Source organism: Lontra canadensis, unplaced genomic scaffold (genome assembly GCF_010015895.1).
Source record: "Lontra canadensis isolate GAN:19392208 unplaced genomic scaffold, GSC_riverotter_1.0 scaffold63, whole genome shotgun sequence".
Taxonomy (NCBI): Eukaryota; Metazoa; Chordata; class Mammalia; order Carnivora; family Mustelidae; genus Lontra; species Lontra canadensis.
The window spans coordinates 3,685,038-3,711,531 of NW_022631057.1; the positions used below are offsets into that span (position 1 = coordinate 3,685,038).

A 26,494-nucleotide genomic window follows, 5' to 3' on the forward strand; every position below is an offset into this window, starting at 1 on the left:
GCTCTGCCTGTAGTGACGGGAATGGTGTGACACTGGCTTAATGAGCACAAAAGATGCACCAGGTGCCTTGATATTAAGAAAAAAAAATTATCACCCCTTATACCCCTGCCCCTGCTGCCCCAGAGGTTAGTGAAGCTATCCTTGTTACAATCCATTCAAATTCCTAAGTATTCTATAATGTCTGGTTTTAAAAAAGTAAGCATTTCAGAATCCCACAAATTCTTCCCCTCTGCTTAAAGAAGTTAGTATCAAATGGATGGATTTTTTTTTTTTTAATGTCAAAGAAAAGAAAGGGAGATGGGATATGTGTGTACATTATCATCTAACTCCTGCTTTGCTACCCTGAGGTCGGGATGTATGTGAAAGTGACGCGTATCTACCTTTTGTCAGGGAAAGGGGCCTCAGCTTTTGTCAAATTCTCAGATGAGTTCAAGACAATGAATGTAGTTTGGATGGTGGGAGTACTTCAAGACCATAAAGCAATGGGCCATTGCTGGACTGCCACGGGAAGTGCCAGTCACCGACCAGGGCAAGCTAGCAAGGTCAGCCTCCTCACAGAGAGTCCCCAGGAAAGATCCTGGAGAGGCTGAAGGCATGAGGGAATAATTAAGGCTACAGAAATAAGCCAAATAGTGACCGTCACCCAACAATGGAGCACTCTCTAAGGAGTCATTCTAATTGGGTATCTTTATGAAGTTTCTAGCTAGATTTTAAAAAAGCATGTTATATGTTTGTTGGGCCCTCACTGCTACACTTCTTACCATTTACCTTGTTCTGAGGTATGGGCTTTGACAAGAACTCCATCAGTGTCAAGGTAAGTCACTTAATAAGGGTGTTCATTCACCTATTTGTGAAGTAAGAATGAGCCCAGATGTGCTTGTCCTTCTACAAATGATGGCTTGATGGCTGGGTAAGACTAACACCTGCAAAAGTGCTTGGAGATCTTTTCTAAGGCCAGGGAACAAGGACTGGGTTTTACTCACCGCATAACAACCAACTGATGATCATTAAAGATTTGTTAAATGAATTAACAAATTCATTGTTAATTCATTTAATTAATAGTATATGGCAATAATGATCCCACTGATATCATTTTGAAATGCCAGTGTAACTTGATAAAGGCAGGAGTCACCAATTCAAACACTAGCTGGAAATATACATATGATCTAAGATTTTGAGAATCATTGTCAAGAAGTTAGTTTCAAAGACATTTTGCATGATGTTATTAATATTTTGCATATGTATAATGTACCAAATGTTATCCCATTTTGTGGTGATTTCAAAAATTAATTACATCTTTAAATTAAAAATAACTTTTATTATATTTCTTACTACAAAGAAATACAGATTACTGACATATTTTAGCATGATTTTATTTATCCAGGAGATAAACTTCTCTCCAGAGAAATGCATCTCTTGGTTGATACTTATAAATCAACGAGGAAAAGAGTACTCAAAAGAAATCTGCCGTGCCTTAACATCGTTGCCATCCTTTTACAGAAGACAGACACCTAGACCTTAGAAATTTAATTTAAGGTAATACTATGGACATCACATTTAAAAATCTCAAACTACCTCAATTTCTACCAAAAAACAGCAACACCAATTATCTTACATTCTGATCAAACACATGCAAACACTCACATGGGACTTAAAAATATCACACATGAATGAATAAATAACTAAGTAAAAACATTATCTGATCATCAACAGACACTGCGTTTAGATGCAGAAAGAAACCCGCAGCACAAGAACAAAATAGTGACAGTTCCGCATGCTCAGAGAGGCCAGATGAAAATCCCCGGCTACAGAGCAGAGTCAGGAGCCTTTCTGAAGGCAGCTTTGTGCGTATAAAATAAGCTCCTGGTTCCGGGATGCTGAACTGCCCGCAGCCCAGCTCATCACATCTTAGGTAAGGGAGCCCCATATCAACCACAGTATAAAAGAACCATTTGGGGAAAAAATGCATTTCTTTCTTTTCTTGTTACTTACCCTCTTGCCCAGCAAGAGGGTATTCTGCATGAAAGGGAAAAATTATTTAAAAAGCTAAAAAACTTACTATTCTTTAAAAAAAAAAAAAAAGAATTTTGCTTGTAAGGTATTTATCTTTTGGAGCTTCTATTCCCTCTATTGGAGTATTGACATCAAAATCACATTGACAGAGAATCACACTGATCTAGAGAATTACCTGGCTTATCTTTACAGGAAGCCAAATGACAGATGCCTCAAAGACTGGGGTCTCCCCCAGCCCACCCCTTGCCCCAGTGTTCTATATAAATGACCAGGAGACCCCACTAGAGACAATTAGCTAAGAGGCAGGCATCAGAAGACCAGCTGCTCTCAAAGCCACATCCGCAGCTTTCATAGAGACCGCATCATAGTGACAGACCCCACAGAAAGCCATGCCCCCCTGAACCTGGTCTGAAGCAAGAACTCCCTGGTACAGTTGATTCCCAAGGAACCCTCTTCACTTCTTCAGGTCCTGTCAATAGCGCCTACTTTTCTCTCCAACCCTCATTCCCAACCACTGGAGAATGGCGCCTCCCTCTGCCGCTGTGAGGGGATGCAGCATCAGGTAGGAAATACAGTAGCTACTTCGGAAAAGGGTACTTTGAAGACAGGGACCCATTCTGGGGAGCCTTGCAGTCAGATCCTGCCCTTACAGGGCCTGGAACAAGGAAAAACTTCTCTCTGTGAAAAGGCAATTGATGCTGCCCTTCCACCACCGCAGAAGAGACATTACAGGGACTGAATTTCTCAGATACCCTCCACTCACCTGCTGAATTTGTCTCATTTCCAACGTGACAGAAAAGGGACGGCTAACATATATATAAGGTCCTCTAGCCTGCTCGCTGGAACGGACGCAGAGACCAGCTCTTACAGCACAGAATAGGCTCGTGGTAGTGCAGCCCTCTCACTCGGAAACAAGTCTGAAGAGGTGCCATTTGCGTTCCAGAAAAGAACAGGCAGCCAGGGATACAATCGCAGGTAGGAAGTTAAAGGCCGAAAAGGAACAAGACTGGCCAACTGGGGTCACACCCAGCAAAGAGATCATACGAACTGATCGGGTTGGGCTGTTAGATGTTTTGAGGCACAGGGCACTTAAGTTTTCCCGTGTAACACGTATTCCCATTAGGCATGAGGGGAAGAAATGTAATGTTTTTTCCAGGCCTCATTTTGGTGGCCTCAAATGTCCAAACCCAGCTTAACTTCCTGATAGAGCCCCCGTGGGGCTGCCATCAACAGCCTTGTAGTAGATCCTGGAGGGGTCTGGCTTCAACCTTTACATCATCAGCAAAGCGGTGTGAGGGACGCTGAAGAGTGCCTGTGCACAGCCAACCCCGTCTCTGCCTACGAGCCAGAGAGAGAAAGTAATTATGCCACTGCCAAAATCAAATCAAAGTGAAGCAGAGCCCCTCCCCCACCCTCCCGCTGCTCCCCCACTGCCCACAGCCCCACCTCCGCACACATGCACGGACCCTCATTTGTGCGGGCACACACCCCTTTACCCTTTACCAAACTCCAACAGTACAGTCACAGGCTCCTTTCCCTGAGAAACCAACCTTTGTAACCACGTTGGACCGGGCACTAAGCTATACACCCAAGATAGGAGGTAGAAGCTGCAGGAAATCCTGTGGTAAAAGGAGAGCACGTAGGCTACTATCAGCCAAAGGACCATGCTGACCAAATGGCTTTGCAGTCGGGGGCTCCTTGGCTTCTGAGGAGGGTCTCTACGGTTGTAGCTATCCCAGACCTTCTGAAATTCGTCAGAGCACAAATCATAAACTGATTTCCCATAAACTAAGACCGAGTATTTCGTGCGGAATTCCTCCCCCTAGAGGAGTGCTTCTCAAGCGTCAATTAAATGTGCCTGGGAATCACTTGGTCATCCTATTAAGGTGGCGATTCTAATTCAGGGACCCCGTGACGAGGCCCCAGAGGCTGCATGTCTAAGGAGTTCCTGCTCTTTGCCGGGCTGACATGAATGAGGCGTGAGGCGGTGACACAGTTCCACCCGTATCTCCTATCCCAGAAGTTAATTGTCATTTCATTCTGTTGATGGTAAGCTGTTTAGAACAGACGGGTCATGTTTTGGAAGGAAAAGCCCACTAAATTCTAAGAGATCTCCATACTTTTTCCTTTATGATAATGAGTTACATGTGGTTAACGGGATTCATAGTACGGTTCGGGCAAAGGTAATTTTTTCTTAATTCTTGTAGAGGTGCCAAAAAGTACACCGTTCACGTGCCTTCCATAATGTCCTTCCCATCTTTCCCAGAAGGTGGTGGAAGAGAGCCATGCCCACACCAACTGGCTTTGGCTCCTCTGAGGCCCGACCGCGGTTTCGGAGGTAGGGGGAGTGGGTGGAGAACACAACCCAAAATACAAAACAAAAACCCGGAAGCCTTCTGATAGGTTCGAGTTACTCAACATTTTTATTTACCGATTCTACACACACACACACACACACACACACACAGAAAAGCACATTTCAAATACAGTTATACACACCTTATGTGGCTCTGAGTGGCATATTTTGATATCAGTGTCACCAGATTAAATCAGAATGCTGGTAAGGACTCACATTCCTTTTTCACCAGAGCTGTGCCGAGGAAGTGGATTTGCAGGATAACTCTCGTACGTGACTTCCCAATTCAGTCCCTTCCCCTCAACCATTTCCAACCCCCTCCAAGGGGCACAGCTGGTGATCAGTCTTTCGCTCTTGCCACAGGAAAACCATCACCAGAGCAGAACGAGTGGATTTTGTTATTTCAACACAATAAAAAAAAAATGTATACAAGCAACTCAAGTACAAAAACACTAGATCCCCAGTGAAAGGTTGACTGGAAAGAATACCTTTGCCAACTCCTAAGATCAATTTTTAAACGCAAACTTTCCTTTGCATCTTTATTTATTACATTTTATGAATAAAAGCCAAACCCATGGCAGACTGAAAACAGCAGCATTAGCCACCGCTCTATCCTGTGACAGGGAAGCTGAGGACACAGAAGGTTCATCAGCAGACAGTGAAAGGGAAATCCTGCCTAGAGGTGGGGCAGTGGGAAGAACGAATGCAGGTAGAGGTAATAATTTCTGGCTTTGAGGGGGTATTTCCTTCACCAAGTTTGCAAAATATCACACAGAAGTGAAGTTCAACCTTCATTTTCTACAAAATGATGAGAATTTGGCTGCTACTCTTAAAAGAAATCGGTAAGTACAGAACTTCCCCCTGAAAAAAAGGTAAAGTGTTTACTTCCTTTCTTTGGAGGACACATGCAAGAGACACAAAATTACAATAATATGCCTATATTACTATATATATATAGTAATATATATATACATATATATAGTAATATATATATATACACACATATATATATATATGTGTATATATATATATATATTACTAACTGGTACAATTAGAAAAAAGACAGTCAGATTGCAAGACCCTACTGGAGTCTGTCAGTCAGTCAGTCAGCATACAGACTCGCCCAGGGCCTGCCAGTCGGTAAGCATGTGGATGCTACTAGATACAGTCTTCCGGACAGTATGCATCCATATTAAATTCCTGGACATACTTCTGATGACTGAATCACCTCTCTGGGAAGTCAGAGATCCATCCTGCCAATGTCACAACCTGGCTCAAGTGTTAGATATTTTTTAAACTAAAATATTTTAAAACATGACCATGTCAAAATATGTGCTAGGAAAACTGGGTAAATTGAGCAAATTTTTTGAAAACAAAAACAACATGACTTCTGAACTCAGGAGAACCAATGGAATGTCTGTAAGGCTGTGTAACACAGATATAGTATAGTTTTCTGCATCATTAGACATTCTTCCCTCTCTCCTTTTGCTACCCCAAGCACCAATGAATTTCTCCAAAACCTAGACCTCCTACTCAGAGAAAAACTGTAAGATGGATTTATTTTCAAAGTTATGTCACGTTTCTTGAGAATACAGGTGCCTCTGCAGATCCATTTGTGGGCTGCAAAGAGGAACACCAGAACCTCAAAGGAAACACTCGTCCGTTCAGCCTGGGAATGCAGACACGTATTCCTAGTTCTAACTCCTTAGGGGAGAAACAAACAAACCCAGAGACAGTAAGATAGGGCAGACCCCTACACAATGCATGTTTTTAAGATTTTCTAGTTCTGCTTTGCAGCTGAATGTAAAACAGTCCCATTATCAAAACAAAACCAAAGACAATACAGATTAATAAGAAGGAAATTCTAATTTGAGGATTAAGAGACAAGCGAAGCTAGTTCTCCAAATCTGCTTCAGATTCCTCTTTCACGTGTGTCACAAAATTCATCACTCAGTTTCCAAGCAACAAAATAAAATATACAGGGATTTTCCTTTCCCCATTTACTAAATTAAGTAATTTAATAGATGAAATACTAAAGCCTTCACCTATTTCTCCCACAATGAAACCAAAAGCCTTAGCAAAAGGTGCTCTGGAATCCATCCTTTCTTTGTAGAATCTGTGACATAGACATAACTATAGCAGTGTGCAAATGCTACCAATACACATTCAGTAAGCAAGGAAGAGGAGGATAGAAAAGATAGAAAGTAGAACTTCTCTAAAATTTGGAGGAAGAGCTCTATGCCATTCTGTATCCTCCTGGCTTCTTCCTGCAGAAACTTCTCTGGAGGGCTCCTGCTCTAGAACTGAAGAATGCTACAGTCAAGTTCTAATTTCTTGTGTGCCCCGAGACTAAAAAGACTACCTCAGGCTCCTCTTTTGGGAGAAGCAAACTAGCACAGGGGGGAGAGTGGGAAAGTAAGGAGCAGGCTGAGGGCCACGGTGAACATCCCGGTGACCTGTGGCTCCGGCCACGGTTTACAACAGGATAACACAATGCTCATGAGTTAGAAAATCCTCCTCTCACTAAGAATATGCACAGCCCAAATCCAAAGTCTTTGGATCAAAATGCTCCTGCTTGTCATTCCTTAGCTCTGAATGATTCTTATGGCGCACGGCAGGGTGGTGGGGGGGGAGGGAGTGGGGGGATGAATAATCATTTGGGCTAAGGGTGCTGCCAGCCAAGGAAGGTTAGATGAAGCCACCTTGTAAAAGCACCCCACATGCCGCCTAGACCATATCTCATTCTCACTGGGAGGGGAAGGATTCTCACCTGCCACCCCCCTTTAGTCTGAAGGAATCTGGAACTCCACTTCAATGCCCACAGTTACAGACTCAATGTGTTGCTCGTTCACAAAAATTCATTTATTATAAATTATATACCCTGTCTCTAAAAATAACCTTCTTCAGGGCAACGACCTTTTCTTCCAATTCTATGTACCCAATCACCATCAGCGCCCCCACCCAGTCTGAAGCCCCACAAAGACACCATGTACCCAGAATATAGCAGCCAAATAGGAACAGCAGTTCTGTTCTCAGACGCACTGAGGACCAGAAGCTGGCAAGCAGCCACTGGAAACACTGTGATGTCCTACTCTACTTGGGACTTAAGAATGAAGGGGGGCGCCTGGGTGGCTCAGTGGGTTAAGCCTCTGCCTTCAGCTCAGGTCATGATCTCAGGGTCCTGGGATCGAGCCCCGCATCGGGCTCTCTGCTCAGCGGGGAGCCTGCCTCTCTGCCTACTTGTGATCTCATTCTCTCTGGATCAAATAAATAAATTAAAAATCTTTTTAAAAAAAAAAAGAATGAAGGACTCAAGGTCACAAGTCAGCTGCCTGTGATGATAACGTTTATATCCTACTGGTTTTATCTCTGTGCCTTTATCCAGAGTGCTGAACACTCCCAGCTATTACCCGAGGACACTTCCTCACCCAGCGATTTGTTCCACATCACCCTGCAGTGTAGAAAGTTAAAGATGGAACGAGAACCCAGAGTAGCCCTCTAAAACACAGCAGCTTGCCTTCAAGGGGGTCACGTGGTGTAACACTGTCATCTGCTCAGACGTCTAACTCTAGAGAATTGTCCTTTCAGAGCCAAAAGGAATTCAGAATTCCTGGGTTGATGATCTGTCCAAGGAACTAGCCCAAGTATTTCTCCCCACAGCTAACCTTGAATATGAATCAGAACCTTCAGGGAAGTTATTTCAACGCATACACGTCCAGACCCCAACCCCAGAGGTTCTGAGTTCGCATTAAGCCTGGAGTGGACTGGAGCTTGTATTTGCTTCGAAAATTCTACAGAGGATTCTAATGAGTGCTCCCGGACAAGAACCATGAGAAAAGGTCTTCTTTACCAAACAAAAAGACCCTTGGCAAATAGGTCACTTGCTCTCGCTGGTTTCCTCCGAAAGACAATTGGTAACTTTAAGGTGGGACTCATTCCATCATGAGCAAAGTGACTTCTCTCTCAGAAAACTGCACATATATTCATGTTTTATGTACAGAACTGGGGTGGGGGCACCAAGGAGCTAAGAATCCCCTGCTCTAAATGTTTCCTGGTTAACCCTACAGAGAAAATAAAATGACAAAAGTGAATGGGCAATTCCAGATAATTAAGAGCTAGACCCCTCAGGGTCCCAAAGACTCCTGGACACCAACATGAAATAAAAGAATACACCAGTGAGGGAGAGTAAATTCATGGCCAGGTCTTTCCACATTTAGGGGAAAAAAAAAAAACAATACACACACAACTTTGCTCATGCAAAATTTTTTTAAGATAGAGAGTAGAGTGTTGAACATTACAGGAAAATAAAAAGCACTAGTGAACTCTTCTCTGCCACTTGCCCTGAGCAATTCCAGTGTCAGTGGTGACTCTTTCATCTCTGTCCTTCTAAACAGCCCCAGAGGTCACTGGCCTCGGCAGGAAAGGTGCTGTGGCTGGCAAAGCTGGGAGCCACTGACAAAAGACATGCCTGCCCTATGAGAGCCCTGCAAGAGCTCGAGAACGTCCTATTCTCCTAAACGTCATTCCACAGCTGCCAGAAAGACCCATGTCTCGCTCCTGAAGTGAATAATACCAACCGAGATATTTCGCACATCCTCGGGCCCAAGTCCCCCAGAGCCTCGCAGACTTAGCACTGGCTCGTGAGAGGAGGCACGAGCTCTCACCCTACGTCCACTTGCAGGCCCCAGAACATCTGTGGATGGTCTGCAGCCTGGGCTGACCCTTTCAGGACCTGGCTTGAGAGGAAAGGAGAGGGGAAAGAAAAAAAGCTCCCCCAGTCTGGATCCATTGAGGCCCCCTGCAGAGAGCACCAACAGAGCCTAGACTGCTCTCTCGCCAACCACCCCTTCCCTCCTCAACAGACACCACGATGACAATGCCATGCATCACACTGGACAGTCCAAAGGGCAGGTGAGCAAGGGGGGAACAAAGCAGGCAAGTAAGGACTGTGAGTAAAGCACACCTTGAAGAGACAAAGGTGAAGGAAAAATGGGCTCTGTCTCCCCCTCCACCCCACCCCCGACTTTACCAACACAAAGATGTGAGGAGTTTAGACACCAGGGACAAGAACCAAGTCTATGCGGCAGGCTTAACCTCAAACCCAGCTATGCTAAGCACCCAGGGGAGTGTATCCTTTTCCCTCCTCCTCCAGACCACCCCAACTGAGGACGTGTCCTAAAACACCCGCTGGTCAAATTGCCCCGGGGTGGGGGGACATGTTTCACTCTGGAGAACCGCTAAGATTGGTCTGGAAACACATGAGCTCACGTTCTGTGTTAAGATCCATGGTGGGGTGTTGGGGGTGGGGGCTGAAAGTTAAATGACTCCTTGGTGCTTAGTGACAAGGGCAGGAGGCCAAGCCTGGAGGGGACACACGGTTACACCACCGGAATGCTGACTTGGGTCTTCGGCTGGTCGGCCCCTTCTTGCGTGTCCAGGGCACGGAGAGGGCTGAGGGGCTTGAGGGGCCGGCTCCCAACACTGTAATTTCTTGGACGCCTTATTGTATTCGAACTGGACAGAGGCGTAAAGCTGTTCCTTCTCATCCTTACAGGGGTTTGGTTCTTGGGGAAGTTGTTCTGATTGGAAATGGAGGGACACCACACAAATGAAAGCCAAGCCAAAAGCTCACTCATACAGGTTAAATAATGCTTGTAACCACAACAGTTTCCTCCACTCCTGTTCCTCTGCAGACAGAGTCTCTCCTAAGACATGGGCCATGGCCTTAGCCCTAGTCCCAGGAAGCTAAAGGGTTGTAAGAAGGAGCAGCTCCTTGAGCATCATATTCCAAAGGAGGAAGGAGGACCCACAAAAGGAAGGGGCTTACTTAAGATCACACAGGTCATCAGGACAGACCTAGAAATAAACCCTATACCTCTTGACCCCACCTTATAGGCTCTTCTGGGTCCTACTTCTAAAGGGAGCACTCCTGGGGGCGGGGTGAAGGGAATATCTGTATTTGACTTCAGCCAAACATTTCCCAAATTTAACTGTATTTCCAGGAGCCAACTTTCAAGGTTAAGACTCATGAAAGAGGGACTAATTTTAAAAAGCAGTAATTCCAACATCTCTTCCTTTTGGAAATAAGCAGACTACATAGGACATGAGTTCTGGATGTGTTCCCCTTTTGTACATAAACAAAACCCCAGTCTTGTGATGTCAAAGGTTCAAAGACTCAAGGTGGCAGGGAACCTGCATGTTCATCTGGGGAAAGTACTTACGGTTGGCTTGTCACGGTGCGTGTTCACAGCCTCCACATTGAGTTTTATGGTTTCCACTTTACATCCTGAGGAAGCAGAGGAAAGAGAAAGCCTTCAGGAAAAAAATCTCCAAGGAAAATTCCTTAGATTCAGTATGGAAAACATACCATAAAAGAATGTATATATTCCTAAATATATACATATATCCTTTTTTTAAAAGATTTTATTCATTTATTAAAGAGAGATGCAGAGCATGAGCAAGGGGAGGGGCAGAGGGAGAAGCAGGCTCCCCACTGAGCAGGGAGCCTGATGTGGGACTCAATCCCAGGACCTGACCAGGATCATGACCTGAGCTGAAGCAGACACTTAACTGACTGAGCCACCCAGGCGCCCCCATACGTCCTTTTAAAAATGGAAAGCACTGATGGAATTTCCCTGCTACACAGGGATGATAAAGTTGAACTTCCAGACAAACTTCAGAGAAAAATCAAATAGCCTGACTTTCTTCAATCCCCACCTCCTGCCCAGCTGCTAAGATCATAGTTACCGTAGGCCACAGGAGTAAGTTTGAAGATGGTATGAAGGGGACACCTCAAATATGGTAGCTCATCTGAAAAGAGAAGGACCGGGTGAGAGATGTCTCTTAGTACTATGGATTAAGGTCAAGTTAGCGAGAGAATCTAAGGAGCTCATGAGTTTTTTCCACCCTGACCTAGAATTGTACAGTTCCTCCCCTAAACCCCAGACAATTAATAGGATGGCCACCAAAGAAGCTGCCCACGCTACTAAGAGGCTAAGGAAGGAAAGCAAGCCATTTTAGATCCTTCCATGCAGGCAAAACAGGAGTGAGTAGCCAGCAGCCGGTGGAAGGGAAGATCGTGGCCCACCTGGGTGTACCCAAGGCCCACGTGCAGGCTGCCCAGCAGCTCAGATAGATCAGGAAGGGAAGGGAAGGGTCAGAAAAGCCAGCAACTTCCTTATGGCTTTACCCAGAAACTGTCCTATGATGAATCCAAAGGATGAAGATGCTTCTAAGACACCACCCTCCTTGGAGTCAAATAACAGGCTGTGAACGTTCAGCCACTTTTCTGATCCTGCCAGGAGGGACGGCTGAACTCTGGCCCTTTAGCCAAGCAGGATTAAGGAGCTCCAGCAGCGGCCACTCTCCACTGGGGGCTTTTGTACCAGAGGGGTCAATTCAGTGAGTAGTTGGCCCAGTGGCTGCTAGGAGCCCCACACTGCTGTCCGAAGAATGTACCCCACTCTGAGTGGAAGAGGGGGAGGCTCTGTTGCCTGGGATCCTTGTGTCGCCCCTAGTCCAGCCCTCTCCCCATGAATGTGTCCCCTGGCCCTTCCCTCAAATGTCACCTGCACCCTTATCCAAGAAGTAGGCCAGCAGGCAGCGCATGACAGCCTGGTGGGAGATGACGAGGACGTTGCCCTGACGCTCCAGCTCCATGATGACAGGCTCCAGCCGCTGTACCAGGTCCTGGTACGACTGTGGGGGAAGTGAGGCCGACTGGTAGGGGGCCAGGCACAGGCTGGCAGCCAAGTCAGTGGCTGGCTCTGGAGTCAGGAGGCTACTTCTCCTTCTTCCCCAGCTGGCTTTCCTCCTGGAGGGTCAGCGACTTCATGTCGCCTGCTAACACCCCCCAGCCCCATGATCTCTTGAGAATCCTCAGACCTTTTAAGAGCAACATTCAGATCGAGAAAGCTACAGGTCAAAAAGAGGAAATGTGAACTCAGCCTGTGTCTTTTTTCCTTCCCACAGATGAACAGGCAGCACATGAGGCAACAAGAGGCCCTTAGGGCTTTCCTGGACCTCTGCCATTGGTTTTAGTTACCTGGGCCTCCCATGGCTCTAGACTACGAAGGCCCTCAGGCCAGAGAACAGCCTCAAATGCGCAAGATGACAGGGAGGTCATTCACACCCCACATACTGACTCGGGGGCCTATACCTGCTTGAGTCGGGGTGGGACTGAGAGAGTAGAACGAAAAAAAGAAGTAAAAAAGAAGATGCTGATTCTACAATTAATCAACATACAAGACATCCTGTCACCTTTTCCCTGGAGATCTTAATGAGATATTCAACTAACCTGAATTAAACACACTGTGACCCAAAGTCGGAGGACAAAACGACACGATGGTTTGACTACCTTTTCTAGACCCAACACGTCCCATTTAATCCTTTCCCCAAATTAAAGCTAAACCCCCAGCCTCTGCTGCGGCAGTCGCCCCACCTGAAGGGAAATCTCACCTCCCCACCAGGGTACCGGTACAGGTATTTCTCTTGATCTCGAAGCGCGAACTCGTCTGGGTACTGCTTCTCAATCTGCGCATAGGTCATCTCCTCACACACGCCCTGCAGGGAGCCACACCGGCTGCAGGAGGGAGAGCAACACACACGCCCCCACCCCAACACACACAACGGAGGCGACATTAAAGAATCCTGGCTTCTTATTACGTGCCCAGCACTGTGCTAGGTCCTAGCCTGTAGTGCCACCAACGGGCCCTGGTGGCTGGGACGGGCAGGGGGAGGGCCACTGCACAGAGGACGTGGGTTCTCGAGCTTAAGCTGCCACTTGCTACAACTACTTCAGAGAAGTTAAAAGGTCCAAGAAAAGTCAGTAGGTTAAAGGGAACAGGAAGCAGAGAAGGAGGAGAAACTGAAGGGACTAGAAAATTCTTGCAGAAGGCATAAAAAGGTACAGAGGAAGAAAAGAAAAAGAAATGCCTGCTTTTGCGCTCAAGGACAGAGAAAGCCAAGAAAAAATTTGGAAAGGAATTTTCCAGAAGAGCTGACAAATGATCTAAGCAGAAATTAAAGAAGTGAGTTGTTAGCTATTTCTTTTTTCTGGGAGAAAAATATCCAAAGGAACAAAATGGAGCTGCACTGTCCCCAGATGTCAGAGGCGCTAGTCCCAGATTGGTCTGGGCCCGTCCCTGGCACAGGACCTCAAACAGGCAGGAAACCCTGACTAGGATGCAATTGTTCCCACCCCCCGACTAGAACTACTACCTGGTAGTTCTAGTTTTCTAGATAAAATTGCCCATATTGTGATCTCTGAGAGTTCCTGCCTGAATAACACTTACTGGCTTTGTAGCCATCAGAATTCCTACTCACAGCATCGATCTCATTCAGAATCTTCCACTGCTCATAGGTCACACCCAGGGATTCGGCGGTTTGGATAGTCCTCTTTAGCTGGCTTGTCCACACTTTGAGGTCTGCTATCTCCTGTTCCTCCAGAAACTTCCTTAGAGCCTGGGCAAACTGGGGTCAGAGATTAAAAATTTTAAAAGGAGACAAACACGTGCACACGTGCACATATAGACACACACACACAATTGCTAACTTGGCCTATAAGGAACAACGTGTAGGACCACGGTCAAAATCCAAAAGGTGCTACACAGTTCTGATAAACCCAAGAGGAAATGAACTTCCCCTGGAGCATCCTGTGCTGTGCTCGGCACATAAGTTGTACCCAATAAATATCTGACAGCTGAGTGAACAACAGGAGGGGTTCCAAGTTACCACACTACAACACAGCCAGAATTGGTGGACAAGAGGAGGTCTTCAGCCTTTGCTTGATTATCTGAAACCACAGCCGCAGCCCCAGCGGGACTGAGGAAGAAGTAAGGGGATAAGAGAGATGACCTCAGGGGAAAAAAAAAAAAGAGAGAGAGAGAGAGAGAGAGAGAGATGCCCTCTACCATGCTCTTTCTCCAACTCTAAGCCTGGGAAATCCAGCCGGCTGCCAGGCGCCTCACCTGTTTTCCCCGCACCGAGAGGCCAGAGTCACCCCCAATCTTCCCCAAGAGGTTGAACTCGCTTTCTCCATGCCGGCAAAGGTAAATGGTGCGAGGCTGCACGTGGATATTCATGAGGTAGTAGACTATCTTGCTCTGGATGTAGTCCTGGACTCTGTTGACTAAAAATCGCTGGCCCACATTTATCACCTTGATGAAAGAGAGATCCCTGGGACAGAGAAGGAGAAAAGAGAATCCCTGGGAATGAAAATCTGAGGATAAGAGCGGGAAGGGAAGGATTCCCATAATTACTTGTGGGCTTGAGGTAGTTCTTCCTCCTCTCCTGTCAGAGCCAACCCACATTTAAGGAACCAACTGGTTAGAGACACATCACACCTCAGACCCAAGATGAAGTGAGATGTCCCAAATTTCCAGCCAGCCTGCCATTTCTTCAGTACCCATACTGTGCCAAGGAGTGTAGAGAAGTAGGAGATGAAGAATTGAGGCTTTCCGTCAAGGATTTGACGAGGTGACCTGACAATTTTGCTAACCCTGGAGTCTGGTGAGAAGCCCAACCCCTATCCGGGGCGGTCAGGAGCTGGCCGGGGAATGGCACTGCCAGTAGGGAGCGCAGCAGGCAGCAGAACCTTAGAGATCTCTACAGGTCCCCTGCACCTGCCTAATCATGCCTCTCTCAGAGGTACGTCCACAGTGGTTGCCTCATCAATTTTTCTCATTGTAAAAATGATCAATGCTAATTGAATTTAATTTTTTAAAAAATGACGAATGCTTATTCCAAAAAATTTTCAAATAAAGGTAGAATGATGCAAATAAAAATCAACCAAACCCTACCATCAGAAATACTACCTATAAACACACACACACACATACACACACATTGTTGTAGAATGTTTTTCTATATAGGACTTCTATGTAGAAGAATATACAATTACACCATTTCTACAACAGTGGTTTTCAATCTCCATATTAAGGAACACCTTCAAACATTCTGGGCAATCTACTTGAAGGAATTTAAAGACTCAAACATGGGACGCCTGGATGGCTCAGTTGGTTAAGCGGCTGCCTTTGGCTCAGGTCATGATACCAGCATCCTGGGACTGAGTTCCACATCCGGCTCCTTGCTCAGCAGGGAGGCTGCTTCTCCCTCTGCCTCTGCCTGCCATTCTGTCTGCCTGTGCTCGCTCTCTCTCTCTCTCTGACAAATAAATAAATAAAATTAAAAAAAAAAAAAAGACTCAAACATGAAGCAGACCTCTAACAATGGAACAGTGAGCTATGCACACTTATCTTGCCATCTCTTTGGCCACGGGGCTGTATCTCACTCAAACACAGCTGTTAACTGCGTAGCCACATTCTCCAGGTTTCTGTGTGTACTCACCTTTCTTCAACATGGACTTGACATTTTACTATGGCTCTTATACCTCAGGCACATGAAGTTAACCCATACTACATACCACACTGCCAACAGACACTACCCCAAGGGATAATGGCTAGCACCAATCAGACATTTCTGATGACTCAGGCATGTTCTTAAGGACTTTACATGCTTTATATATATATGTATACATACACACATACACACATATGTACATACATATACATATTTCATATATATTTTCATGTCTGTTACACATTTTTACTTTATCTATTTGTATTATATGTATCATATATATACAACATCATATATACATCATATATACATATAACATACATGTATCCATACATGTAACTTATGGTTTATGTAAACATATTTCTATATTATGTTACTCTTTTCTCTGTAATAAATATACTTACATACTAATAGATATGTGTTACAGTATATATATATACAGATATGTATACACACACACACACACACACACACACACACACAGTAAATTTTAAAAACTGATCAAAAGCCGAAGACACATCTCTGAGGGATATCCTACAACATCCTAGATTAGAACTACTTGATTTTGCTCCCCGGGGACACCTGGCAATGTCTGAAAACATTCTGGCTCATCGCAGGTTGGGAGTATTATCGTATCTGATAAGTGGAGGCCAGGAGTGCTGCTCAAATCGTACGGTGCACAGGCAGCCCCCGATGGCCGTGATAAAGAATTAGCCAGCACAGCACGTCAGCCATGTGGAGACTGAGAAATCTTGTTGTAGAGAACAGAAAGAAGGAATTGATGCTAAAAACACTTCACTGTTCAAGTGTAAGATGCAGCCTACATGGCCGCTACAAATCCACTCTTGTTTCTCTGGCATGACGCAAACATGAGAGGTCCGGTGGTCAGAGGAAAGTTTGAGGTCAGAGGGAGAAAGGCCCTTTTCTCCAATAAGACCCCTGCCTCAGGCCCTTCAAACCATGGCCTTAAACCTTACTTGTCATAGTTGTCTGGGTCAAGGGGTTGATAGGTGACTTTGTAGCACTCAATTCTCTTTAGGAAGTCCTCCATCACATTCTCCCTGTTCCTTTCAGGGTAGTCAGGGCTCGACACCTTTACCTCCTAGAATCATAGGGAGAGTAGGGCCTGGTCAGAGGTGTGCCCTTAACAACCCTCCTGCAAAGAGCCAATGCTAAATAAAGAGAAGGAAGTGCATAGAAGGGCCCTTTCACTGGAGCTGTTGGCAATCCCCGTTCACTGAGCGCCCCCTCCCTGTCCTGTGACCCTGGCAACCAAGAAAGGAAAGACAACTGGGCAGTCATGTGCCTGCCCTTGGCTGAAGGACTGAGGCACTCACATAGCTCAAACTACTCCTAGGCCCCAATCCCTTTATGTGCCCTGCTGGGAACACAGAATGGGCTTCAATTTCTCTGTACGACCACTCAGAATAGGGTGCTTGATCAGATGCATGCCTGACTTGGACCAGATGTCCCTTCTCAGATGCTTCACAGTCCCACACTGCTAGGAAAGCACTACCAGGACACCATGTCTACACAGCACAGTACAACCCATCAAATGGGCATTGGTTTATACCGTGACCATACAGGGCACAAGGTACTCCGTGCACACAGCACTGACCTGAGTGTGAAGGTAGTGGGACAGATGACCTTCCTAGTAGTGGCCCTGACAGAGAGTGAAGGGGCCGATCTACTCTGAGGGCAGTCCTAGGTCTCAGCACCCAGCTGGTACCCAGAACACAGGGCCAAAGCCACGGTCTGAGTCTTGGGTTCCATTCAACAGCTCATTCTAACTCAGAGCCTCAATTTCTTCTCCCAAGGGAAGACTGCAGAAGTATGAATGGTGCTCTGGCAGACCAAAAATACCATCCTGCACTGTGGAATGCGTCTGTTTCTTTCTTCATTGGCCAGCTGACTCTCCCCGCTCACCCATCCCCCCACGCACAATACGCGGCAGAAAGGACAGGGAGGTGATGGTATGCAGGCGTGTCACGCACCAGGATGTTGGCAGCAATGACATCAGGATCATCGCAGACGGATTCCACAAAGAACACCTGGCCAGGGAGAGAAGGCAGTGACAAATGAGTGCAAAGTGCCCAGGCTGCTCATTAACAGCCTGTGCTCACACCTGCCCCACCACGGCCACCACATCCCCCAGGGTTTTCTTTCATGGAAGTGGCCTTCAAGGCCTCTTCACTGAAAAATAGCTCTTACCACATCCCCAGGGCCTTGGACATACAGGCTAAGGGGCTGAGAAAGGACCTGAAAGAAAACACTCAAGGACTGGGGGTACTCCCCACGAGAGGAAAGGACAGCCAAGCCTGTCCTCACTCACCAGTCAAAGAGATCCTCACGTCCCTCCTGACTCCCCACCTCCACTCCTCCCTTTCCTCCAGCAGGGAGCCAAACCCTACCTTGAAGGAGTTCTCCTTGGCAAAGCTCAGAATCATGTCCCTTCTCTCCCTAGTGGTATTGGTGGCATCGAACACCTGGGGAGAGAGGCCACAAAGCAGATGAGGGGGCCAAGAGAACTGGAATCCCACCAAGGCACATCCAATGGGAGGCTGTGCAGTCTCCTGGGCGGAGATCAGGATGGGGAAGAGGCAGGGAAGGCTCACCGCGATCTGCCCGCTCTCCTCAGTGAGATACGCCTTCACATCTTCCAGCGCCACCAGAGCACACTGTCTGCCACGAAAACAGAGGACACCAGCGAGAATGGTGCCAGATCAAGTGCAGGCACAGCCAGAGACATGAACAGCTGGGTTGCTGGAGGAGTCACATCCCTTCCCGCTGAAGTTTTCCCAGGGGTCAAAATTTCCCCCTAACTAGACTTTCCAACTTCCCCACTGAGGTTTTAACACTGTCCTGTATCTTTCCCCTTCCCCACGCATATAAAGTATCGCTCTATAGGTTTACCCTAAACATACATGCTTCTCCCTGAGCCTATTCTTCTACCTACCCAAGCCAACATGACCCGTCCGCCAAATAACCTTTGTTAAAATCCCCAGAGGATATTTACTGAAAGGAAAACCGAGCCCTGCCACATCTAGTCTTGTGATGGCAGAGAAAGAGCAGGCCGGGAGGCCAGGCCCAAGAAGACTCACTTGCGGATCTTCATGGCCTCCTCATTGTCATGCCGGAAGAAGTCGTAGGACTTATAGGACTTGACTGCTTCACGCCGATATACCCCAAGATTAAACACTGCAGATGACACCAATAGCCTTCAGTAGTGAAAAAATACAAAGGCCCCACCAAAGGAGACTTCTTGGTCTAATGTCAGGGTGGCCAAGGAAATGAAAAAAAAAAAAAAAAAAAAAGCACCATGGTATGTTGGGAATGATACCAGATTAAAAGTCAAGTTAGACTCAAGTTCAGACGTATTAGTCCTTGAACAAGTCTTAAACTGTCTGAGTTTCAATTTCCTCAGCCACTTTGGCTACTTCACACGAATACTGCTAGGATTAGACAAGATGATCTCTATGGAGGTAAAGCCCTATACCATCAAAGGCATGCTGTTAAATCTAGGCCAGTCTACCCAGGCCAAGAGGAAACAAGTCTGTAAACAGGGAATAAATCCAGCAAATCAGGAATCTACCACTATTTCTGCCAGGAGCACACCGTAATCACTATGCCAAGGAGAACAGGTCTTCCGGAGGCCTGGGAGGCCCAAGAACTAATCATTTCCCTTCCCAAGGAATAAATAACCTGCACCTACCTTTGGTGGGCACCCCAATCCAGTTGAGGTACCGTGTGAGTTTCTTGGATACATAGGTTTTGCCTCGGGCTGGCAAGCCAATCATAACGATGAGAGTTGGGGAGTTGGTCATGTAAGATGCCCACGCTAGAGGGGAAAGAGAACACAACTGAATGGCTAGAAGCTGTGAAGGTTCGTGCACTGGGCTAGTAACATCATTTAATAACCTCATTTAATCTTTCTACACCTCAGCAAAGCCAGGCAAAGACTGGGATGGCATATAGAGGAACTATCAGTCCAATCTCCTAAAAGAGAACTAAAAGGTCATGTAAATTTCCAAGAAGTACCCAAGCCAAGACACTACTTCCCCACACATGCAAAGTTTCCACAGAGGTGCGTGGAGGAAAAAGTGTAAAGGATTAGAAAGATAAGAACCATGGCACCTTCCTTAACATAAGAAAGTCTAATAACACAAGAATTTATAGCTGTGGAGGCACGCCTTAGGCCTGGAGCTTCTCCAGTGATGAGCCAGCTACAAAAGGTCCAACAGAGATTCTATCCGGAGGATCCCATCTATCCCTTCAGAGCCATGGGCAAGAGCTAGCTTGCCCAGTATAAAAAGAGCCTGGTCTCCAGCTGTTTTGGCTTTTGTGCTCAGGACACAAGCTTAAGTCCGAATTTCTAAACCACAGTGAGATTCAGACTGTGACAAAGCCTATTTACTTGACACAAGTTCTGACAAGGCCCCTCAGGAAGCTTCGCGGTAAAGCTAGCCTGCAAGGCATCCCGGCCAGCCGGCCTCAACGGCCGTCTGAAAGCAACACATTCAGAAGCAGGAACAGTCACTGGTCCGTCCTTCCTTACGAAACTTATTTCAGGAATGCTCATGAATGGAGATAGGACTCAGTGGACAGATGGAGAAAACTGGACAATCAAAGGTCAGGTGACTTGCCTAAGGACATAGGACAAGTCACGGCAGAGCTGGCACCAGAAGCCAGAGCCCATGCTCCCTCTGCAGCTTGCTTATAGGGGGGGGCTCCTCCCTGCCCATTCTGCCACAGAGGAGCAGGGGGACGGGGTCTCCGCGGTTGCCAGCTACTTCCCTGGGGACTGGACCCAACCAACGTTGGGTAGGAGGACCCAGGCTCTGAAAGCTCCTGTGAGAGGAGGGCTTGCCCAGGGATGAGAAATGGAAAGAGCCACCTTTGCTTTCCACTTCCCCACACTGTTTTCCGGAAGGGGCCCTGCTGGGTGCCACTGCTTCTCGGCTCTGGGACAAGGTGGCCCCGTAAGGCTAAGAAACAATTCAGTAAAACTGAGGTAGTTGCATAGGAAAGTCTCTTTCAACAGATCTCACTGGAGAAGTGAGCAGAAGGGCCTGGGTAGAGGACAGATCTCAGAAGGAAGAGAGTTTCCTAGGGGTGTTGGGCAAGAAGTACCCAGAAACCAGTGGCCCCAAGGGGTGAGGGAGGAGTAGATGCCCAGACTTGGGGCCAGAGGACTTGGCCTTTAGTCCTTCACCCGCTGAGCACATGGACAATTCCTGGGCCTGGGCAGGGACTTCTCCAAAGTAGGCAAGGAGCAAGATAAGTGATTTTCATCTGTGTCCAAATAGGGAGCACAAGGGCAGGGCTGCAGCCTCAGCTGATATGAACCCCTGATCCCTGACCCTCAACAGGTCCGCCTGGATACAGCTGCTCGCCTTTCAGTAGTAAAATCCTCCTGAGTCTTCACTTTCTCCAGCTCAGCACCACGCTCTGCTTAATCCCCCATGATGTGCCTCATTACCTGCACTTCTGGGGCGGCTTTGTCCACAACTTCCAGCCCATTAGGCGCTTCCCGCAAAGGTCCTCTGACCCTTCCTAAAGCTAAAAATGAACTGATGCTTGGAAGCTGCTCTGAAGCTAAGCAGGGGACCAGCTGCTGCATGTTTACCCAAATGGACAGAGAATGCTAAGAGCAAAAGAAAACAGGGGTCTCTAAGGACATCCCAAGGCACCACACCTCCCACCTCTGGGCTTCTCATGTTCCAGAGTACAAAACTAAAACACACTTCCTATCTCAAACCGCAGGGTTGACAAAATTAGGAAAGTTCTGTCCTGCCTGTTACAAAACAAAACCACCACCACCTTAATTTGAAGAGTAGATAGTCCAAGCTGGTTAATTTCAGAGACAATGTAACATATCCCTCAGCATAAAATGAAGAGCTGTTTCAATCCTGAAATTCTCTCCTACCTTCTTTAAACAAAGATTTAACTCACTTTCTCAACCTTAAACTTATTCTCCCTCAGGAACATACTTAGAGGAATTGACGGCTTGATAACTTCTCTCCTACAAACAGAAAAACGCAAACCCAGGGAAGTGAAGAGCTTGGCCCACAATTACACAGTACAAAGTCAAGGTCAAGGCTCTGACTTGACTCTCGGTTTCATGACTGCCCCATCAGTCCCAGCCACCAGCTCTTGTCAGCACCTGGCCAAGGGATATGTTGTGATAAGTAGGACTAAATTCTCTAATCTAATCCTGAAAGGTGGTCTAGTAGTAGTACTAGTAGTAGTGATTTCCAGCATAGTAGTACTAGTGGTAGTAGTTCCCGGCCTTTTCATGAACAAGGCCTTCTTCCACAATTTGTTCTAAATAGACCCAATACTTTTTAAATATGCAGCGGTCATAAAGCTGCTAATTATCTCCCGCTATTTGTCTGACAGGCATGAAATACCCAAGTTCTGTGGCTAAACACTGAGAAAATTCATGTTTTAGTGAACCAATGCACCTATAGCTGACAATGCCCAATTTCTATCCATGCACTTTGAAATATTAAAAGTAGCTACAATACAGAACTTTTTAGGAGAATAAATTCGTAATGTTGATCAACACAGAGCTCCTCTGATTCCTTCTGTAGGAAAAGCTGCTAGTGCAAACACGCTAAGATATATAGGCAAGGACGCTCCTGCAGCATTGCTTGTGATGGTGGAAAACCTAAAACAGGGCAAGTGTCCACCGGGGGAGGCTGGAATATCCATAGAATACAATACTGTGCAGAAAGAGCTAAATGTGGATTTATAGACACACCCCCCAAAAAGCCCTCCACAATATAATGAGTTAAAAAAAAAAAAAAAAGAGGAAAATAGTGGAATAGAATATGTACAGTGTGAACCTATTTTCATTAACAGAATACACCAGGAGATATTGCGAAGAATAAACTTAACAGGGACAGGAGAAATTGTGAGAGATTTTTTTTTTCTACTTTTCACTTCTCTCTGTTTTGTTTGAATTTTTCATGAACACGTATTGCTTTTGTAATTGGGAAAAGCACATGAGAGCTTGTCTGTTTCAGACCTACTCAAAATCTCAAAGGATAAAAGAAACAAAGAAAAGCATGTACACACTCACCCCTGTCCCCACCTGCCTACTTCCTGAGGTGCCTTTAAGATGCCCAGAAACCGGTCATCTGAGCACCTTACAGGCACCTAGGCCAGCAACCACCCATCACCCCCGTCCCTGGAGCAGCTGAAGTTCCAGTAATGCTCCTTTGGAGGTTCTGACTCCCCGAAGTCCTTCTCCAGTCCTCCAGCTCGGGCACGTCCCAGAGTGGAGCCAGGCAACACAGGTGTAATTGGCAGCAAGGGGATAGTGGCTGAGCTATTAATAAAGCAACCACTGGGTATGAGCACGAAGCGGGCAGGGGAGCCTGCTCCAACATAAGGGCCAGCAATGGAGAGAAGGAAATAAACTAACACGTATCTTCACGACTGTATTTCTCCTTTGACTATGGCTGCAGCAGTCTCCCAGTCCAACCCACGAGGGGAGAAGAGAAGGGGGCAGGTAAATGAATGATGATGGAGTCAGGACAAACCCCCCACCCCATGCTCCCAGCAGGGGAGAAGAGAGTGGAGCTTGGAGAGGAGAAATCAGAGTGCAGAGTCTAGAGGATAGAAAGGAGACCTGGGATTACTGCCTCCTTGACTAGCGAGAGCCCTCAAGGCAGAAAACCTGCAGAAGAGTTTGAATGACACGGAGTAGGTCTCTCTGGAGAATACAGCTGATGCTGGGCTCTGTGCAGCCCGTGTCGCCGCCTGCTCTCTGTACTCTTTTGGATCAAGTGTCCCAATAACATGAATGCACCTCGCTTTAGTGCTCTCAAATCTGGGTTAGGATACTGTCGAGCAAGAGGAGAAAACATTCTTTACTGAAAATCTAATCTTTCATAGGTCTCTTATAAATAGTGAGCTCACAGTATAACTTTTACAGTATAATTCCGTTTATATGCAATGAAAAGTCACCAGGGGCTTAAAATACACTTTAGCTCTATAAACATTCTTCTAAGTGCTTTCCTATATTTACTCATTTAATTCTCACATTGTTCTAGGGGAAGACAATATTAGTATCCCATTTTATAAATAAGCAAACTAAGGCACAGAGAGGATAAGCATCTTATTCAAGGCACATGGTTAGGAAGGAATAAAACCAAGATTCAAACCCGGGCAGTCTGACTCCAAGGCTGCACTCAAACATTGTGCTATACTAGTTATCTCCCATAGGATACTCTTCCTCAGTACCTGGTTTCCTGCCCTGGCAGAGAAAGGAGACCCTAATCACACAGGTGTGCCAACCCCAGTATCACATCCAAAAAGCTGCCTCTGTTGCCACGCAAAGCCCAGCAAGCTTCATCAGTGCTAGATGAAAAGAGATTATCATTAATCATGAGACTGACAAGGATATAACATCAAGGTCAAGACTCTGGGGAAAGCTTTGAACATGACACGATTTCAGGTCTCATGCTGGCTGGCTGTTTCCACCTCCTATTTACATGACCAATGAAGTGAGAACTGACAAACGGGGTTCCACAGGAAAAGTGCATCTGGAAGCAAGGGCAAGGGTTAGCATTCCTTGAGGTTCCCCCACAATTGTAGGGGCCAGTTGCCCAGAACTTTTTGCCCATACGAGCTACAATGAGGGTTAGGAATGCAGGTGCCAGGGGAGAAGAAATGATGCTTCATTTCTCTGCAAACCCACCTGCCATCTCTGTCTAAAGAACTGGCATGGAAAGGCTCTGGTGAAACCTGTCCCTAGAGAAATGAACCTGCAGGAAAAACAGCTTGCAAAATGCGAAGGCTAACCCTGAGGGAGAGCAGGGTGCCCAAGTCAGAGTGAGAGGTCAGATGGCAGACCTAACTCCCCCAGAGGCCTGCCAAAATGAACTCCTACTGGCTCTTACCTGCAATTTCTGCAGTGAGCCACACCTTCACAAAAACTTAGCCCCCCAGGTAAAGGGAAACTGTTAACAGTATCAGCCCTAAGTAATTCCTGCGCCTGCCACTCTGCCTTAATCACCGAGTGGGTAACTTTCAACATCAGTCGAGTGTGCAGGTCTCCCCACGAGACAGTCAAAGACCTGCAGTCTAGCCCCAGTGACAGACATTTCACGGGGCCTACTTGTTTCACACAAGAAATTCCCCTTGTAGACTTGGTTTTAAATTCCCATGTCAAAGAATTCTCTCTCACTCCCACCAAACATCAAAGTCTAGGACTACAACTACACTCCTAAGATAAAATCCTGGGAGGGAGCAGCCCCTCCTCTTTCCCCAGACTCACAACATTTCTTCTCTGACATTCGAAGACTGGAGGCCTTGGTTTCATAGCTGTTGTTGTTCTGTTGTGATGAAGAAGCAGTATTCCCAGACATGGCAGCTCCTCAGTAGATGTCTGAAAGGGACAAAAGGAATGTAAGGAAGGAGGCATCCCTCCAAACACTCAGTGAAGAAGACAGGTGCAGTAGAAATGAAAGAATCGTGGGCCAAGAGTCAAGCCCAGCCCTTTCGCTCAGAGTTAACAGCTACATGCCCTTTGATAGTCCTCCCGAGCCCTGTTTCCTAATCTATAGACTGAGTTGCAGTAGAACCTTCCCTTTTTAATGCTGACTTAGGAGTTACATTCACATAAATTAGCTCCTTCAGTCCTTCTAATAATCCTTCCATAGGTAATATTCTGCTACCACTGTTACTTTCACCCAATTTACAGGTTGAAAAGCTAAGTTTGATCAAATCAGGTAGCTTATCCAAGTTCCTTCCTGACCTCAGATTCTGGCTTAAAAAGCTGGGAAGAGTATTGGCAGAAGTGGGGGATGAGGTGGGTTGCAAACAGATCGAGTTCATTAGCATAAAGTCACCGCAGTCCAATGGCAGGAATTCAGTCCTGGCAGATGTGGGAGCAGTGAGGAAATCCCAAACATGTTCCCTGAAGGAAAAACTGTAACTGGACCCCGTGACGACCCTAGCATGTCACCATTTCTCCTCGAGTGTTCTCATTCTCAAGCCCTTGCCCTGCACCCTCTTCCCATCTATCCCTCGGTTCGCAGTCTGTAAGAACACTGGGGCGCAAAGAGGTGGTAAATAACTTCCCCAAGGTCACCCGCTGCATAAGAAGTCCTGACTCGAACCGGGGTGGGATAGCCTTGTGCTCACGCCGCACACCCAGACAAGGGGCTCGTGAGGACCGGAGGTCCTGCTGCTTCAAGGACCTTGCACTGTTCTTCCACTGACCACACAAATCCTCCAACCCAACCACCAGACGCCGCTGCCGGTGCCTGAACGTCCGCACTCCCAGCAATGCCGGCACTTGCGCGAAAACTGCAAAGCATCACCACCCCGCACCTCACCCGGGTGTACGCAGGCCCCCTCCTCCCGCCCGCCCCGGCCCTTCCAGGCGCCGTACAGCCTCCGCTCACCCTACGATCCCTCCTAAGCTCCCTCCCGACAGTGGCCCCGGCACTCGTCCCGTTAGGCTGCGGACAGGAGCTGACACACTGTGGTCCGGGCCCGGCACACCAGTAGCCGGCAAATCACGTGCCCCTGTCAGGCTCCGCCACCCTGGCGTCGGTCCTCACCTGGAGAGAATCATCGGCCAATCCCGCGCCCGCAGGCTCCCTGGGGCGGGGCTCAAATCGGAATCGCTGACGCTAGCTCGCGAAGGTGGAAGAAACCGAAGCCTGAAGATCGCAAGCTCCCAAGTTTCCTCACGCTGTGGAGGTTGGTTGCCTCGTTGCTAGGCAACTCATCGGGCTGGGGGCGGGGTTA

The 26,494-nt window shown here is 46.9% G+C and overlaps 1 protein-coding gene across 10 annotated transcripts; it reads right to left on the reverse strand.

The window, feature by feature from the left end:
• Positions 1 to 1,352: 1,352 nt before the first annotated feature.
• Positions 1,353 to 26,494, reverse strand: PFKFB2 (6-phosphofructo-2-kinase/fructose-2,6-biphosphatase 2). 10 transcript variants are annotated; one of them, XM_032878166.1, is made up of 17 exons: positions 26,146 to 26,282; positions 25,014 to 25,124; positions 19,440 to 19,565; positions 18,829 to 18,925; positions 18,343 to 18,409; positions 18,139 to 18,213; positions 17,722 to 17,778; positions 16,705 to 16,829; positions 14,338 to 14,545; positions 13,694 to 13,840; positions 12,827 to 12,931; positions 11,938 to 12,067; positions 11,117 to 11,179; positions 10,591 to 10,655; positions 9,769 to 9,948; positions 3,564 to 3,632; positions 1,353 to 3,351 (listed from the first exon to the last, which is right to left on the reverse strand). In XM_032878166.1, exons 2-16 carry the CDS (start codon positions 25,102 to 25,104, stop codon positions 3,594 to 3,596), a joined length of 1,575 nt encoding a protein of 524 aa, XP_032734057.1. In that variant the 5' UTR covers positions 25,105 to 25,124; positions 26,146 to 26,282; the 3' UTR covers positions 1,353 to 3,351; positions 3,564 to 3,593. The 10 variants fall into 10 exon arrangements, with proteins under 10 accessions (XP_032734057.1, XP_032734056.1, XP_032734053.1 ...); XM_032878165.1 differs by having other exon boundaries at positions 9,757 to 9,948; XM_032878162.1 differs by lacking the exons at positions 3,564 to 3,632; positions 26,146 to 26,282 and adding an exon at positions 26,305 to 26,494 and having other exon boundaries at positions 9,757 to 9,948.

Bases quoted from the DNA above. Each gene is read 5' to 3' on its own strand.
- PFKFB2 (XM_032878162.1), bottom strand. From the start codon at position 25,104: ATGTCTGGGAATACTGCTTCTTCATCACAACAGAACAACAACAGCTAT. The intron at 16,830-17,721 runs GTGCGTGACACG...CTATGATTCTAG, and splicing joins TCATTGCTGCCAACATCCTG to GAGGTAAAGGTGTCGAGCCC. The intron at 10,656-11,116 runs GTAACTATGATC...CTGCTTCCTCAG, and splicing joins ACTTACTCCTGTGGCCTACG to GATGTAAAGTGGAAACCATA.